Raw genomic sequence first — 15938 nt, 5'->3', positions numbered from 1 at the left:
TTCTTCTCACTACAGCTTTTTTTGTTGACAAGCAGAATAAAGAGCATTCTCCCCCTAGGTTAAAGGGTGCAAACATTACCTTTCTCATCACCAAGCTGAGAGCTCACATTGCTAAAGATTCTCTAACCAATGGAAGATATTGATCAGTTCTTTAAGGAATCCTGTGATGGTAGAATGACTTAAAACTGGATCATTGGCCACTGGAAGATGGTAAACTGATAGCAGAGAGGTGCGCCCTGATTAAAGATAAGGAGAGGCCAAGAAATTTTGAGTAAAGCAAACAGTCCAAAATAAAAATTATTTGCTCCCATAGTGAAAACCTTTTCTACTTTTGGCGAGATGTTTCAATGTAGCTGATCTCCTGGACTGTAGTACGGTATTCTGTACCTTTGCAGAGCAGGCTAAATCAAAAGATTATCAGCATCCTGTAAAGCAGCAAGGTGAAATGATTTTGGAACTAGTATGCAAAACAAGACCACTTTCCTAAGTCAGAAAGTTCTGATGGCAGTGGCAGAGAATACAAAGGGTCGTAAGAAAGATCTTGGAGATCCAAATGCCAATATTGCTTATTCCAAAATGAAGCAACCAGAATGACAGTTGTGTAAATAGCACTAGTGCAAAATCATACTGCATTTCCTTGTGGCAGGCCAACATTTCTTATTCAGTTTCTGTCAATTCCTTCTCTGGAAACACTAATAAATAATCTCAGAATAAGGCTAACCAGCCTGTGCGTCAAAGGGCCAAAAATATAAATAGTTTTAAAATGTTGAGTGGAGTACATTTTCCTGTTTTTCATTCCTAATAGTTTCTATTTACATTAAAATAAAACCATAAACAAGGGATTCCTAAAGAGTATGTACAGTCTGTCAGATTCAACTAAGAAGTCTGTCCTGGATATTTTTCTTCTCTTCATGTATTTTTTTGGGGGAAAAAATCCAAATAAATTAAGATAGCAAAAGTTCAGTCTGAACCTCAATGGAGAAAGGCAGTCCTAAAAAGGAAAATATCTATCACAGTTCCATCACTGTTCAAAGCTCTTGTAAATGGTCTAAAATTTTCTCCCCTAAAATCCCAACTCTGTCCACAGTATGTGCACTATGTGTAGAAGAAAAAAAAAATTAATGAGTTCATATTATTAAATGAAAATCACACAAATGAGTTTCTCTCTCAAACAATGTCTGCCCAATAAGGTAATGATTTCATTCACATATTCTGAATCAAAGATTCTAAAATTATAGTACATGGACCACTTGCGGGAGAGCATGGCACTGGCACTTCCTCATTTCCAGCAGATACACTATATTAAAAGAAGCCATTACAGGAATATATTAATACTTCTCTAATATTCCTTGCCTATGTAAGTAGCAGTTATGGATGGAACAGGGATGCTATGCTATCATTGATGTAAAAGTGGTGGTGGTGAAAGCAACTCTGAATGGGAAGGGAAGCTGGTGCACATAATCTCTCTATTAATATTTTGACCAACTATGAAAAAGTCTAAGAAACTCTTCCCTAGCTACAAAATTCACCATAAATAATTGAAAGTGGGCTGAGTTAACCTTAAATAGATCTGATAATATTTCAGTATGTTTGGTGATTACTGTAATTTTGACATAATAATAATAATCTCTTGTGAACAGGAATTTTTAAGGTTCACAGAAATAATATAAGATTTACTATATTCTCAGTCACGTTACCTATAAAACCTGCTTTCACTGCTTCGAGAGGAAATCCTAAAATCTCACTAAAATAATTACAGACATTTGTTTATTATAGTAAATAGCAAATACAGCAGATGGAAAGGTAATTATCCAAGACTAGCAGCGAGTCCAGCCAAAGGATCTTTCAAGAGACTTCAAGATGACAAGCATGGTGGGACTTACAAGAAAGTTACAAATCATGTGATTTGCCAGGCGTACCATTAATCTACTTCTGAGAAACAACATTGCCATCTGTATTGGCGAAGCACGAGAGGAATTGAAGTCATTACATGTCAGTAACTTTTCACTTACTTAAGGTGAAGTGCTTATCTGATTTCTGTTGACTGATAATCTATGTTATAACCATTCCACCAGGAGTAGCCTCTACCACTTGATGAGAATGAACAATCAATAGTCTATATAAAAGTTTACTTCAACTACAAAACAGTCGGCATCTGACATGAAATCAAGCACTATAAGTTTCTGAGTAGCAATTTTTATTACAAGTTTAGTGTTTTTGGAAGGAATTCAAAATAATTTTCTATTATAATTCTTAAACTCAAGGTACTAAATACCTATATAAACAATTAAAGCTTTCTATTAAAACAGTTAAATGGTTAACTGAAGGGAAAAAAGTCCTTTTATAGAGGTTCTAAATGTAGACAATAAAACAGGCATGGGTCCAGGTGCTGACATTTTCTTCCAAAGAAATTAAAATGGATTTTTAAAAAAACCAAATACTAATATTATGGGATTTTTGCTTCTTTAGAAATCGTTTATATTCTTTATAAAAAGAAATGTTTACTTAAAGGGGAAAAACAGCTCTCAAAAAAGTTTTTATCCAGGGGATAGTAGAGCCTAGACAGACAGTTAAATTGGAATTTTGGATGGCAAGAAGTTATATCTGTTTGACTCACCAATCTTTTGATGATTCTCAACAAAAGCTTCTGCTGTTTTAGATCCCTCTTGGACTTCAATACTTCAGCAAAGCTGTCCATGTTTTCTGGAGACATACTGTCCAAGTTGTCTCCTCCATACAGCTGAACCAACAATGACAAGCATTGTGATGCAGTCTCATATATTTCAGTGTCGTCACTAGGAAGCTAAAATAAACAAATAAATAAACTTAAATTTCACAAAATTCTGTATCACTGGGATCTGAGAAGAGCATTAAAATTTGCATTGTGGTAGGAAGCAAAATTTTATAGTCATCCTAACTGAAATCACATTATTAAACGTCAGTAAACTTTTAAAGTGACTGAAAGACATAACTAAAATACAGCTCTTTTTAATCAGCAGTGTATAAGTGTCTATATTATGCTTGGTTTATTTCACCTAGTTAACCGACCTACAATGGCATCATAAGACTCTACACATATTGCTACTGTTTCTGTTTAATTATTTTATTGCTGACTTTTAGGACTGTGCAATTTTGCTTCAAACAGCATGAATAGAATTTAAGATCAACGGAAACCATTACGATCCTCTAGTTTGACCACTTGCGTAATACAGGCCACAGAATTTCACCCAGTTATTTCTGCATCAAGTCTATAACTTGTGGCTGAAAGACATCCAATCTTTGTTTAAAGACTTCAACTGATGGTGAATTCACCACATCCCTTGGTAAGTTGGTCCAATGGTTATTTATTCTTATTTCCAGTCTGAATTTGTCTAGCTTCGATTTCTAGCTATTGGTTATTGTTATGCCTTTGTGTACTAGATTAAAATGCCATCTAATGCCAGATATCTTCTCCGCATGCAGGTACTTATGGACCATAATCAAGATACTTAACTGTGTCTTGTTCAGGGCCGGCTCCAGGCACCAGACGAGAAAGCACGTGCCTGGGGCGGCACATTGTAAGGGGCAGCATTCCGGCCAATCTTGGGGTGGCCAGCCCAGCCCTGCAGGGGCACAGACCCCGGCCCGGGGGGGGGCAGGAACTAGTGATCCCCGCCGCTCATCGTGCCGCTGGGCTCCTCGGGACGTGCCACTCCCCGCAGCCTGCACCGGCCTCCGCCTCCCGTGCCACTCTGAGCCCGGCCCGGCCGAGACGCCTTTAAAGGAGCGGCTGAGCCAGCACCTCCTGCAGCCCCCGGGCACTGGAAGGAGGGAGGATTCTGCGGTGGCCCGGCGGGCAGTGGAGGGGCAGGCCCCACTGATCCCAGCGCCGTTTGCACTGTGCCGAGCCCCGCTGCAATGCCGGCCCCGCGCGGAGGTCGCAGACCCCAGCCAGCGCTGCCTGTGTCGGCCCCCTCGGAGCCTGCCCAGCCGGGAGAGCCACCCCAAGGCCAGAGGGGGGAGCTCCTCTCGCCCGGCTGCGAGCAGGCTGCCGCGCCTGGCTGCCCACGGGCGGAGGGAGCGGGCGGGTGTCGCCCTTCACCCCCCTGCGAGCCGCCTTGACCGCCCTCCACGCGCTCCCTGCGGCTGCCTTTTTTTTTTTTTTTTTTGGTCTGGGGCGGCAAAAAAGCTAGAGCCGGCCCTGGTCTTGTTTAAACTCAATAGATTGAGCTTCTTAAATCTCTCTCTGAGGCAGGTTTCCCAGTTCTCAAATCATTCTGTTAACACTTTTCTGAACTTCTGCCAAATTTTCAAAATCCTTTCTGAAGTGTGGATACCAGAACTGGACACAGTATCCCAGTAATGGTCTCATCAATACAGTATACAGAGGTAATGTCACCTCCCTTCTCCTACTCAATTATTCCATTCCAATAACTATTACTCAGTTTATCACAAAACTACTACTAAGGGTCTATCTGGATCTAAGAGCTGCCTATTAAGCGCCATGCAGGAGCTCAGGGCTGCGGTGGGGAGAGATGCCTCTTCCCAAGCCCCCGGACCTGTCGCGGCGCCTCTCCCCCAACCCCTCCTCCGAACCTGCCGTGGCCGGGGCACCCCTCCCCCAACCCTGACCCAGCCTGGCCCCGAACCTGCTGCGGCCAGGGGAGAGGCGCCCTTCCCCATGCCCAGCTCTGCTGCAGCCAGGGGAGAGGCGCCTCTCCCCCCAGCCCAGGTGCTGCTGTGGGCAGAGAGAGCTGTGGGGGAGTCCTCTCTCCCCACCGTAGCCCCGGGGAGCCCCACTGCACCCCAAACCCCTCATCTCCTGCCCCACCCTTGAGCCCACACTCCCAGCTGGAGCCCCCACCCTCCCCTGCACCTCAACCCTCTGCCCCAGCCAGAGCCCTCATCCCCCCGCACCACAACCCTCTGCCCCAGCCCGGAGCCCCTCATCCCCAGTCCCACCCCAGAGCCGACACCCCCAGCCGGAGCCCTCACCCCCCTGCACTCCAACCCTCTGCCCTGGCCCTAAGCCCCCTCCCACACTCTGAACCCCTTGGCCCCACCCCGCCATATGAATTTTATGTGCACCAATATGGAGGTGATGTGTCGCACATCACCTCCATATTGGTGCACATAACAAAATTCATTCTGCACATGGTTGGGAAAAATTAGAGGGAACTCTGATCTGGATGAGTCCATGGAGGAAAGGACCATCATGGTGGTTAGCAAAGATGGTCAGACATGCAATCCCTGCCAGAAGCCAGGAGTGGAAGACAAGGGTGGATCACTGCATAGTAGCCCTCTTCTGTACATCCCCACCTCCCAAAGTTCTGGTATGGCCCACTACTGGGGAGAGGATACCGGGCAAGATGGACCATGGTCCGACCTAGTATGGCAACTTTTATGCTCTTATGCCAATACAAGGCAAGAAATATATAGCAAAGGCTGAAACTTAGGCTTCATATAACACCACGGATAGCTGTGCTTGGGGAATGCAACTGACATGGTTCACTTCTGGGAACTCAGAATGGAGAACTTTACATACTAGGCACCTACTCATGCCTAGGGACAATCATTAGAGTCAGTGATGATAATTTAGTCTTAAGTCTGAATTTTCTAACTTTTGTCAGTTTAAGACAAACCTCTTCTGTTATTTTAACATAATTTTAGTGTGTAAAGTTTGACATATTACACTCCTTAAATATCCCTGTAGTAATTCTTCAGACATCCATTAGCAAACAAAGCTGCCTTTCTTTATATCCACACAGCTCTTTTCATAAAACTGCATTAAGATGGAAGCTATGGATTAGCATTCCTAAGACATATGACACCATATTACACCTAATATTATGGATGTACAGCTTCCTGTGAGAGGACCTCTCATGGTTATTCTTTACCCTTTTCGTTTTATTACCTGAATTTACTTTATTCTAGTTAAAAGTCTTATGTAGCTGATATTTATAACTTGTTCCTTGTCCCACTTATGTATTCATTTTACAAAGTAAGTGACAAATGAAGGTTTTATATAACAAGGCAACCAGGGAAAGAAATTACATTTTATATTTATATGCCAAATTCTGAATTCTATATTCAATTGACTTCAATGGAGGTTTTGACCAACTTAATTTTTCCTTTATTGGAAAAACAGAATCTTATCTACATGAAAAAGACATGAAACATTAAGAATCTATACTCTCTTACAGGTACCTTTTAATATAACATATCATATCAGTCCAAGTTATGGTGTTATCAGGTCAATTCAGATATGCCTACTGAAACATGCTACAAAGAAAGTCACTATACCTGCACTATAGTCAGTTTTTAAATGTTGTTTATTTTCACACCCAAAGAAGTTTAATACACATTCAGCCAGATCGTCCTGGGCCCTTGCAGAGGGTAGTCTCCCAGTTCATCACCAGCAAGAGCTCAGGGTTTTTTTTGCAGTAGCTGTAATCAGGGCAGCACAGGGATTGCTTCCTCAGCACTCCTCTGGGGACACAATCCACCCTGCAAGGGGGAGAAGGGATGTGTGACTCTGCCCAGATGATGTTGCACCACCCAAACATGAAGAACCAACCACTAGAGGCACAACTCCTCCTGGAGTTTCTCCTGTGGCACGCCTCCTTCAATGAGGCTAGAATTTAATTAATGCAATTTTATCCAATATACTTGATTCTTAAGGAATCCAAGTAATAGTTTGAAGCCAGTATTGTCTACATCTAACACATCAACAGTGATATGGGGTCAAGTATCAGGGGGTAGCCGTGTTAGTCTGTAGTCACAAAAACAACAAGGAGTCCGGTGGCACCTTAAAGACTAACAGATTTATTTGGGCATAAGCTTTCGTGGGTAAAAAAGCCTCACTTCTTCAGATGCATGGAGACATCTGAAGAAGTGTGGTTTTTTACTCACGAAAGTTTATGCCCAAATAAATCTGTTAGTCTTTAAGGTGCCACCGGACTCCTTGTTGTTTTAGTGATATGGGGGTAAGCACAAAAGCATGACATTGCTGTCTGACTGTCTACATCAGCATTTTTCTTCATAATTCCCACATTGCACTACTACCAGTAGTGGGGGCACTACTACCACTGATGGGGCACTACTGTAGAGAGGCCTATGGTAATATCAGTATACCATTTAACACTGGCTGCCAGTCTGCATTAGTGCTACCACTAGTGATAGTACACAAGAGGGAAATTTGAAGAAAAATGCTGATGACAAAGCGCTGAAAGGCAAACAAAATAAAGACACAAAGCTGGAAAAGCCAAAAAATGAAAAGCTGATTTTTGGGTAAGCAGTCTCTGATTTAAAACAGGAATAGGAAAGTTAATGCCATGTTGCTAGACAACAGTATACTGATAGGCAGCTCATCTCCTTTCTTAATAAGGTAGAAGAGAGTTCTGATTTATTTCTCTAATTGGACAAATTCTGTGTGCAATGCATGTGTTTTCATTTGAGAAAAAAATATGTATCTGAATGCTGTTTAGGTTTTCAAACCAGAACACATTTATTGCACAAAGAATTTGGTTGGACAAGGGGAGGGGGATATCAAAAGAGCTCTGGGCCTTTAGGAAAGGAAAGGAACTGCGCACTAGAATTCCATCAACACAATGCCAATTCTCTTCACTTTTTCTTAACCATAAGACATCTCTAGTTGACTTTTCATTTTGTTTTTTCAGTCTTCCAGAGGTTTATGTCTTGGACCTTTTGACCATATAGGAGTATTAGCGCCCTCCTCCCCGCCACCCTGCATATGGATGTCACTGTTCTGGGCTGCTGACCATTTGGATTTTTAGTACAGGATCCAAAATCATACAGAGGAAAATGATAAAAGACAAAAATACCCTATCACCTGTTGGTGAACACTTTTCACAATGCGATTACTCTCTGACCTACCAGTCCACATCTTCAAAGGAAACCTGCAGAGCACTTTCAAAAGATGAGCTTGGGAGCTTAAATTCATTACTCTGCTAGATACTAAAAATCATGGACTAAACAGAGACACTAGATTTATGGTTATCACAAAAATTTGTAACCCATTAACCTCCTCTATTTGTCCCATGACTGCAGAGGTGTTAGTGGGCCACTCTACCTTGAATGGTCCCTTACAATGTGTGCTAACTACTTATGCTAAACAATCTGTTCCACCTTGCATTTTGCTGTGACCAGGGAGTACCTTTCCAAACATGAAGAAGAGCTCTATGTGGCTCAAAAACTTGTCTCTCTCACCAACAGAAGTTGGGCCAATAAAAGATATTATCTCACCCACCTTGTCCCTCTACTTACAGAAAATGCATATTAAAGTAGCTAAAGTTATGAGTGCAAAAAGTATAACCCTCCCCAATAATTTCCTATTTTGGGGTGAAAATTGTTAAATAAAATAACTCCTTGTTACAATCTTGATGCATAGTGTGTGTCAAGTTTCAGCTTAATTAGTTTTTATGGTCGTACTATGATCTCCTGAAAACAGGTTCATAATGTAAAATCTGAACTGTATTTAGTTCTATCTGGCACAGGCGTTACTAGCTCCATGTAGTTTTCTACCAGATTAAAATTAAACAGGAAGTTGTTTTTTTACTATGGTCTTACACTTTGCAGTTTATTACCAAAATATGTCTTCATTTTGAGCCCAGTTACACAGAGTTCATGAATTGCAAACCACTGCAAGAAATATGTGAGATCATTTGAGCTGAAGTGGCAGTTTTCACACCGATGGAGTTGTTAGGGCATCTAATTTTAGAGCTACAATGAAAGTGTCTGGAATACCCTGAGGGGACACTACTTCAGCACTTTAATGAGGTTATACACAAAGAGAGTTTATTACGATAAGAGATAGATGTTCATTAGATCAGTAATAGGATTACAGAACATGCTGTACAGGAAGGGCCATTGGGAGCTATAGGCAAGATGATTTTGCAAACATTTGTATAAAGCAAAACATTATTATACTGATTAGTAAATATGCACACTTTAAAATATGGTTTTTAAAAAACACATACTACATAACACTATCTTTTGGCTTTAAAAGCAAATTATAGACTTTCAAGCCAAGGAAAAACACATTTTAGGAAGGACTGTTCTTAGCTCACTTTAATATATTCTAATTGTCAAGAAATCAAAGGCCTCATTCTGAAATTTTGTACTTATGACAACATATCCTTATTTCCCCTGCAGTTTCTTTATGCAATTCCACCAAGGAACAACTGCCCAGTATTCAGCCCTTTGGACTTCAAAGTGGGTGTGTACTGACACAGGAGTTTATACAAATTAATAAAAAAGTGGTACAATTTCAAGTAGGATCATGGAAATTCCCTTTCTCATTGCTGCATTTTGTACAGAGAAGAAAGCTTTATGTCCGGCCACAAATAGCGAACATCTAACAATACGTAGTATCTGAGAACTGTCTGCATTCATAAGACATGGGTGATAGTCTATATATGTTGATACTCTTTCTGCTGACATTTTTGATGCCAGAAAAGCAGATGCTTTCCAATGCTTTGAAACAAGTCACAGCACAATCTTGGGAAATGAGAAAAAAGTTATTGCTGGAGATTTATTTATATATATGCCAACATGCAATTGATCTGCCACCACCAAAAAAGAAATACACACCTATTTGAGAAATTACTAATATTGCCAGTTGTCCTGTGGTACCAAAGCCCTGGAGAAGCCTTTCTCCAAAAAGAAAAGACCAGTTTCCAACAAGATTAACTTAATATGCTATAAGAGGGACAGAAGGGAAATCAAGCATCCCCGCAGAGATAAAGACTGTATTACGAGTAGTTGGGAGAGAATCTATTCAAGCCAAATGTTAAAGAAAAGCCTGTTCTGTCTACTCCACTGGGTGGGTATCTAGGTACTTATATGACCCTCATCTCTGTAGAATATGAGCACCACCCAACTGAAAAGAAAAACAAAAACATTCCCTCCCCCTTTGTGTAGGGATAGTTGAAAGGTATAAGAATTTTCTTCTTTTTCTTTGAATGTATGGAACACTTACTGAGGAAATGAATTTAGGATATATTATCCCTTGCAATTGGAGCTCTCCCACTTGGCAGCCATCACAAGCTGCCATTCATATGCCATGCCAGACCAAGAATAAGGATTTATGGGAGCCCATCTAATTAAGGAGAAAGTTAAGTTACTTATTTCAAACTACCAAAGGGGTAGCCGTGTTAGTCTGGATCTGTAAAAGCAGCAAGGAGTCCTGTGGCACCTTATAGATTAACAGACGTATTGGAGCATGAGCTTTCGTGGTTGAATACCCACTTCTTTGGATGCATGTATATGCATCCGAATACATCTGTTAGTCTATAAGGTGCCAGAGGACTCTTTGCTGTTATTTCAAACTGAATTCTAAATTAGAGGCTCATTCTTGGCCTGGCTTGGTAAATTTTTATTTTTGTAGGTGTGCTTATGTCATCTTACTTAATTTAGAATAGTGGTAATAGTTAACTCATGTAAAAATAACATCACATTAGTATTGCCAAGACCAAGTAGATTTAGCATGATCTACTGTAATGCATAAGTGCCGGTCCTTTAATTAATGCTTCCTCCTAGTTTTGGAAAGTTTCTGAAGAGCACTCCAAATTTTAGAGAGTATTACATTTGCAAAAGCAATCTTACATCAACTTTTCCAAATCATGCAAATATTTGGACTTCATGAGGCATAACTAATATTAGAATAGTCTAAATATTCCATTTGGTAATTTCGCAAAGGCTACAAACTACAGGTGGAATAAACAAATTATAATTATCTTTAAATACAGAAGTATTGGACAACAAAAATGTAGGTGGAATTGGTTTTTAAGCCATACACTTACCAAGAAGAATCTAGAACTAAATGGTCAATCTATTTTGCTTTGATCAATTAAGGACAATACTGGTAATGGGATTAAATACTGAATTCTCTATATTTGCAGTGTTTCTGCATGATGAATTTTGTAATTATCTCTGTTTCAATGTTCTTAAGAACTTCTTGGTTTCATTTACATGCTGTCTGGGTGTCTTATATTTGCTTCAGTGTGTCCTAAATGTTGGACTAAATCACAATTACAAAAGGGAAAAATTGATTCTAAGTTTTTGACATTTTAAAGTTTAACTCATATTGATTTAAGAGTGTGCTAAGCATGTAATAACTTGGTTGAAAAAGCAACAGAGGGTCCTGTGGCCCCTTTAAGACTAACAGAAGTATTGGGAGCATAAGCTTTTGTGGGTAAGAACCTCACTTCTTCAGATGCATCTGAAAGCTTATGCTCCCAATACTTCTGTTAGTCTTAAAGGTGCCACAGGACCCTCTGTTGCTTTTTACAGATTCAGACTAACACGGCTACCCCTCTGACACTTGGTTGAAAAAATTAGTCAGTGGGGTGGGAGACAAACAATCATCTACTTGAAGAATTTAAATACCAGCAAGGAATTGTTCAAGGTGGCCCAAGAAGTTGTAAGTATTGTAAGTGTAACAGGATGAAAATACAGAACAGGATGTCAGGCCCTGCAGGTCTCACATCTGGGTCTGTGGGGGTTCTGGGAGTCATCACACTTCAATCCTCCACCTGGCAGCTCAGATACAGCAACTGAAACCAAGGTCCATGAAGCCCAATTGGGTCACAAGCCCCGCCTCTATGTTCTGATTGGGAGAGCTCTGAGGCTCCTGATTGGGCCAGAGCCACTATTTAAGCCAGAAAAAGAATCAGGAAGTTGTCTGTACAACTGGGCTTCACTGTGCCATGGATCGCTCATCTGGCATTTACCAGTTCCTGCCTTCCGATCCTGACTTGGCTTGACTATTGGTAACTGACTCTTGATCCCTGCCCTCGGTTTGTCCCTCGATTCTGATCTCCTGGCATTCTAACCTGGCCTGATTCCTGGCAATTGGCTTCTGGTGCCTTGGTCTGCACCTGACATTAATTAACTCCTAGGCCAGGCCACCCATGCCCTGGCCCTGAGACAGGGAAATGTAGGTTGACTATCAGGGAAAATGTCTACCTATCAGACTGTAGGTGAGTCTCCTATGGGAGATGGAAGCCTCATCACATCATTTGGGCTATTTAAAAACTAGAGTGGACAAAGCATGAACGTGTACAGGGACAAACTTGCATTAGCAGGTAGAATGAACCAGAAAATCTATTAGATCTTTTCATCTCTTCTAGGTTTTAAAGTTTTGTTCTCTGTCCTTAGAGTTGCTACCATAGGTACATTTTTTAAAGAACTTGACAGGAGTTAAGCCTTGCTTTTATTTTAAGTGGGATGGATAAAGTGACCTGCCCCAAATCCAGTATTAACTCCAGGTATGTCAATATTCTCTTACCAATAAGTATAATTCTGATATGTTTCTCTTTACAGTTTCACAGACAAAGATCACTGAGACACTAAGAGGGACAGACAGTTAGGTGGGGGTGCAGGGAAGTTACAGGATGACATGGTTCATCTTAGACAATCTAAATTGCTTTTGTGTACTCTATCTGTCTGGAACCATGCATACTTACTGCCTCAAGAAAAATAAAACACTGTACAGGTGCATTATATAATTGCTAAATGGCGTCCAATGTTGTTCCTTTCAGGTCACACACCTCACTGAGGACAACGTCCTTGCCAAGTTTGAATCTGAATGTGAGATGATCACAAAAACAACCCCCCCGACCTTTGAAAGCAGAACACATTTTCCCCATGCTCGTAAAATTCAAAATCAATTCTAATTTACAAAAAAAGTTTAAAAATTCATCTTTAAACTGTGACAAGGATGAGAAAATTCAACCAAAAAGGAACATTTCTGAAAAGATTAAAAATTACTGAAAACAGGCTTTAGAATGCAGTGGCGCTTTCAACCTTAAATACAGCAGTGCTATCATACCTCTATACAACGGCTCATAGCAACATGTACACTCATCAGAAAACAAGATGCTAAATTCTGCTAAATATTATATATACAGAGGGTATATTTTTGTCAGTGTTTAGTCCTATAAACTTTGTCTGGTTTAGTCATTTGCATTGTATTTTCCAGGTTGCTTTTGAATTAGAGGTTTAGTTAACTATGATTAAATGGATGACTGTCTGTCACAGATGTCATGAGACATGTGGAGTCCAGAATTTTAATAGTTTTTAACATGTCTATTGTTCTTGAAATGTTGGAAGTTTGATGAGTCAGCGAAATGGATAAGCAGGTAGTATTTGGGAGAAGAAAAAGTAAATAACTATTAAAGTTCTTAAGAAAACAACCCATAGGATTAAATGAGAGGCTACAGATAACAGGGTATCAGGATGAACAAATACACTGAAGAACTCAGAGAACTAGTCAAGGGGGGGTCGCAAGAGGGGAGATGTCCAAGGAATAGACCAATCGGCCAATAGGAGAGAAAACAGGAAAAAGCAGTGGTGAAACAAGATGATGTTTGTGAGGTGGTATTTTAAGAGGCTTCCGTCTACCATAAGGGATATGTAAGTGGGAATAAGATAGTCGCTATGTACCCAAGAGATTATGCAATGTTCACCCATTTCCCACATAAAAAAGAATAAATGTAATGGGCCTGGTTCTGCAAAGACTGTTTGGTAATTACAAACCATGATTAACTTTTCAGACATTTTTTCATGATTTCCCTGAGTTGTGACAATTAGGCCAAACTGAGAGGGATGCTGAGCTGCATCTTCCCCTGCAGCCAAATGCTTTGCACCTATGAGGATCTGACCCTTTGTTACCATGACTTCCTCCATGACTTTCCTCAAAATTTGACAAATGTACAGTTATGATTCACAGCACTATTATCTCATCTAATGTTGTATGTAATAAAAGGCCCACATTCAATCATGTTTTACTTAACTTCTAGTAAGTAAATGTTATCTACAGAGGGGTAGAAACTATAAAAATAATCTCTAGAATTAAGGACCAATTCAGTCCTTGGGCTATACACAAAGGCGCATACTTGAAAAAACGTGGCCAGAAGTCTTGGGTCATGCCCCAGAACCAGTGGAGTTCACAGTCTACACCTTCCAACCTCCAGTTAAAGGATATAGTTTACAATGTCACTTGTACCCCCTTATCGCCTACTCACACTGCTCTATTAGGATTAACCATTATCCCTGGAACAAGTAATCTCCATGGGCGGCTGTGGGCTCACTCCTGGGCTGACATGATTGTGTGTTAAATGCTGCTTTGCCAGAGATAATGTATGCCAATATCAGCACAAAGATTGCTTTTAATTTTATAACAAAGGTTCAATACAGATACCTTCACTAATAGGCAATTGATGCAAAGTTCAAAAGAAAAGAAAATAGGTGAGATAACTTACATAAACCAATGCAATTATGTATTCATGTTAAGAATTTGCACCTCTCACACAGGATACAAGGGAAGATTGATCACTTTTAAAAAATCTTTTTCAAGACTCAAAAGCAAAAGAATAAATACGCCTCGTCATGCTTCTTAATTTATATATTTAAAACAGCAAATACCAAGCCACATGTTAAACCATCTTCAATACATCAGAACAGTCAGAATAGTGGAACAAAGTAAAGCACAGCTGTAATTGAGGCTGCTCTGATGAGATGTGGAGGCGGGTGGTAACATAATCAGTACATGCTAACTATACATCTTATTCTACCCTTTAATTAGAAAGCTATAATAGACTTCCAGGTGGTATAGACTGAGTAAAGCATGGCTACTATTTTTCTGTTCTTTAGGGAGCTAATGAAATTTAAGTCTAAAGGTCAAAAAAGTAAACATTTGTCTATCTCCAGTTTTGCTTAAAAGGACATTGTGAATCTGTTTAGGTTTCAAAATTTACCATATACATAGATTTTTAAATTGTTTAACAAAATATAAGAGGGTTAGAATATTATGTAATCCAAATTTGAACACACTCTGCTTTTTGTTGTGGGGGCTTGAGTGGGGATTTGAAAAGGCTTTTATCAATTGCTGGTACAAGTAAATCTAGTCTAGGTAATGTCTATAGACAAGTCTAGTACAGAAAATTATAAAGAAAGCATCATAATTCCTCAGAATAAGAGTCCACTGGTAGAATAAAATCAGAAGGTCAGCATTCATGTCTGGATACATATAGGTTTTGTTTAGCTGAGACTGGAACCTTTTACCTACATTCTTTATTACAAATTTTGGTGGTTCAAACACCAAATAGAAATCAGATTTGAAAAACAAAGAAAAAGGAGAAAGGAAGAGACCAGGTACTTAACTGGAAGTCTAAGTTAGGATTTGGCATTTAGGCGTGGGTGGTTACAATGGGGACAATCCTTCAATAGAGCCCCTGCGAACACTATAGACGGAAGTTAGACCCAATGAGTGCTAGCTGAGAGAACGTTATTTATCCTGTCCTGAAGAAACTGCAGACCCTAGGACAGGGCTCATCTTAGTCAAATTCCAGTGGGACATGGGCTGCTTTTTTCACTGGGGAGCCTGGAGACAACCCACCTGGAAAAGGGAGGGCTTGGCACCAGGGTGAGACCCTACTCTCATCTCCAGTCTCTTTTTGCCAGGTAAAGGGGCTGGAGCACCATAAAGGGACCCTAAAAGCCCTTTATCTGTCCAAAGGAGGATATCCCTGGGGTAGGTGCTGTTGTAGGATTGTCCTCTGAAGACCTCTTCACAAGCCCTGGCATAGAGGGTGTGCTGAGGGCGGGTCATAGCACACAGCCCCAGAGAGGCTACCATAACTTAGACAGTGCTCTGGAGCTGCTTAGGTTACATCAGGGGCCTCTCCAACTTCTAGAGCAGTCTAGGGTAAGGAGATTACAAAGATGGCTTAAACCCTCCTCAACCCTCCTCCTGCTGTGCTGCAAGTTCTGTCACAGAATCTAACCCAAACCTCTTGCTTCTGATTGGTTCCACAAGATAGGAACTATACATCTGCATATGTGGAGGTTAAGAGCCCAAGTCTTGAGAGTCTCTGTTTTCAGGGTGATCTTAATGATGCCACCATGGCTGTGACCATGCCTCATGAAAGTAGTTT

The 15938-nt window shown here is 40.5% G+C and overlaps 1 protein-coding gene across 1 annotated transcript in view; it reads right to left on the bottom strand.

Moving 5' to 3' along the window:
• ULK4 (unc-51 like kinase 4) overlaps window positions 1-15938 on the bottom strand; it is a 426845-nt gene that overhangs the window by 73577 nt on the left and 337330 nt on the right. Inside the window, exon 34 of the mRNA XM_065398954.1 lies at window positions 2618-2803. Within this exon, the coding sequence (XP_065255026.1) occupies window positions 2618-2803 (186 nt within the window). The remainder of the gene's footprint in view (window positions 1-2617; window positions 2804-15938) is intronic.

This window comes from Emys orbicularis, chromosome 2 (genome assembly GCF_028017835.1).
Source record: "Emys orbicularis isolate rEmyOrb1 chromosome 2, rEmyOrb1.hap1, whole genome shotgun sequence".
Classification (NCBI taxonomy): Eukaryota; Metazoa; Chordata; order Testudines; family Emydidae; genus Emys; species Emys orbicularis.
Note: the sequence above shows the minus strand (reverse complement) of the source record. Positions and strands in the feature narration are given on the sequence as shown.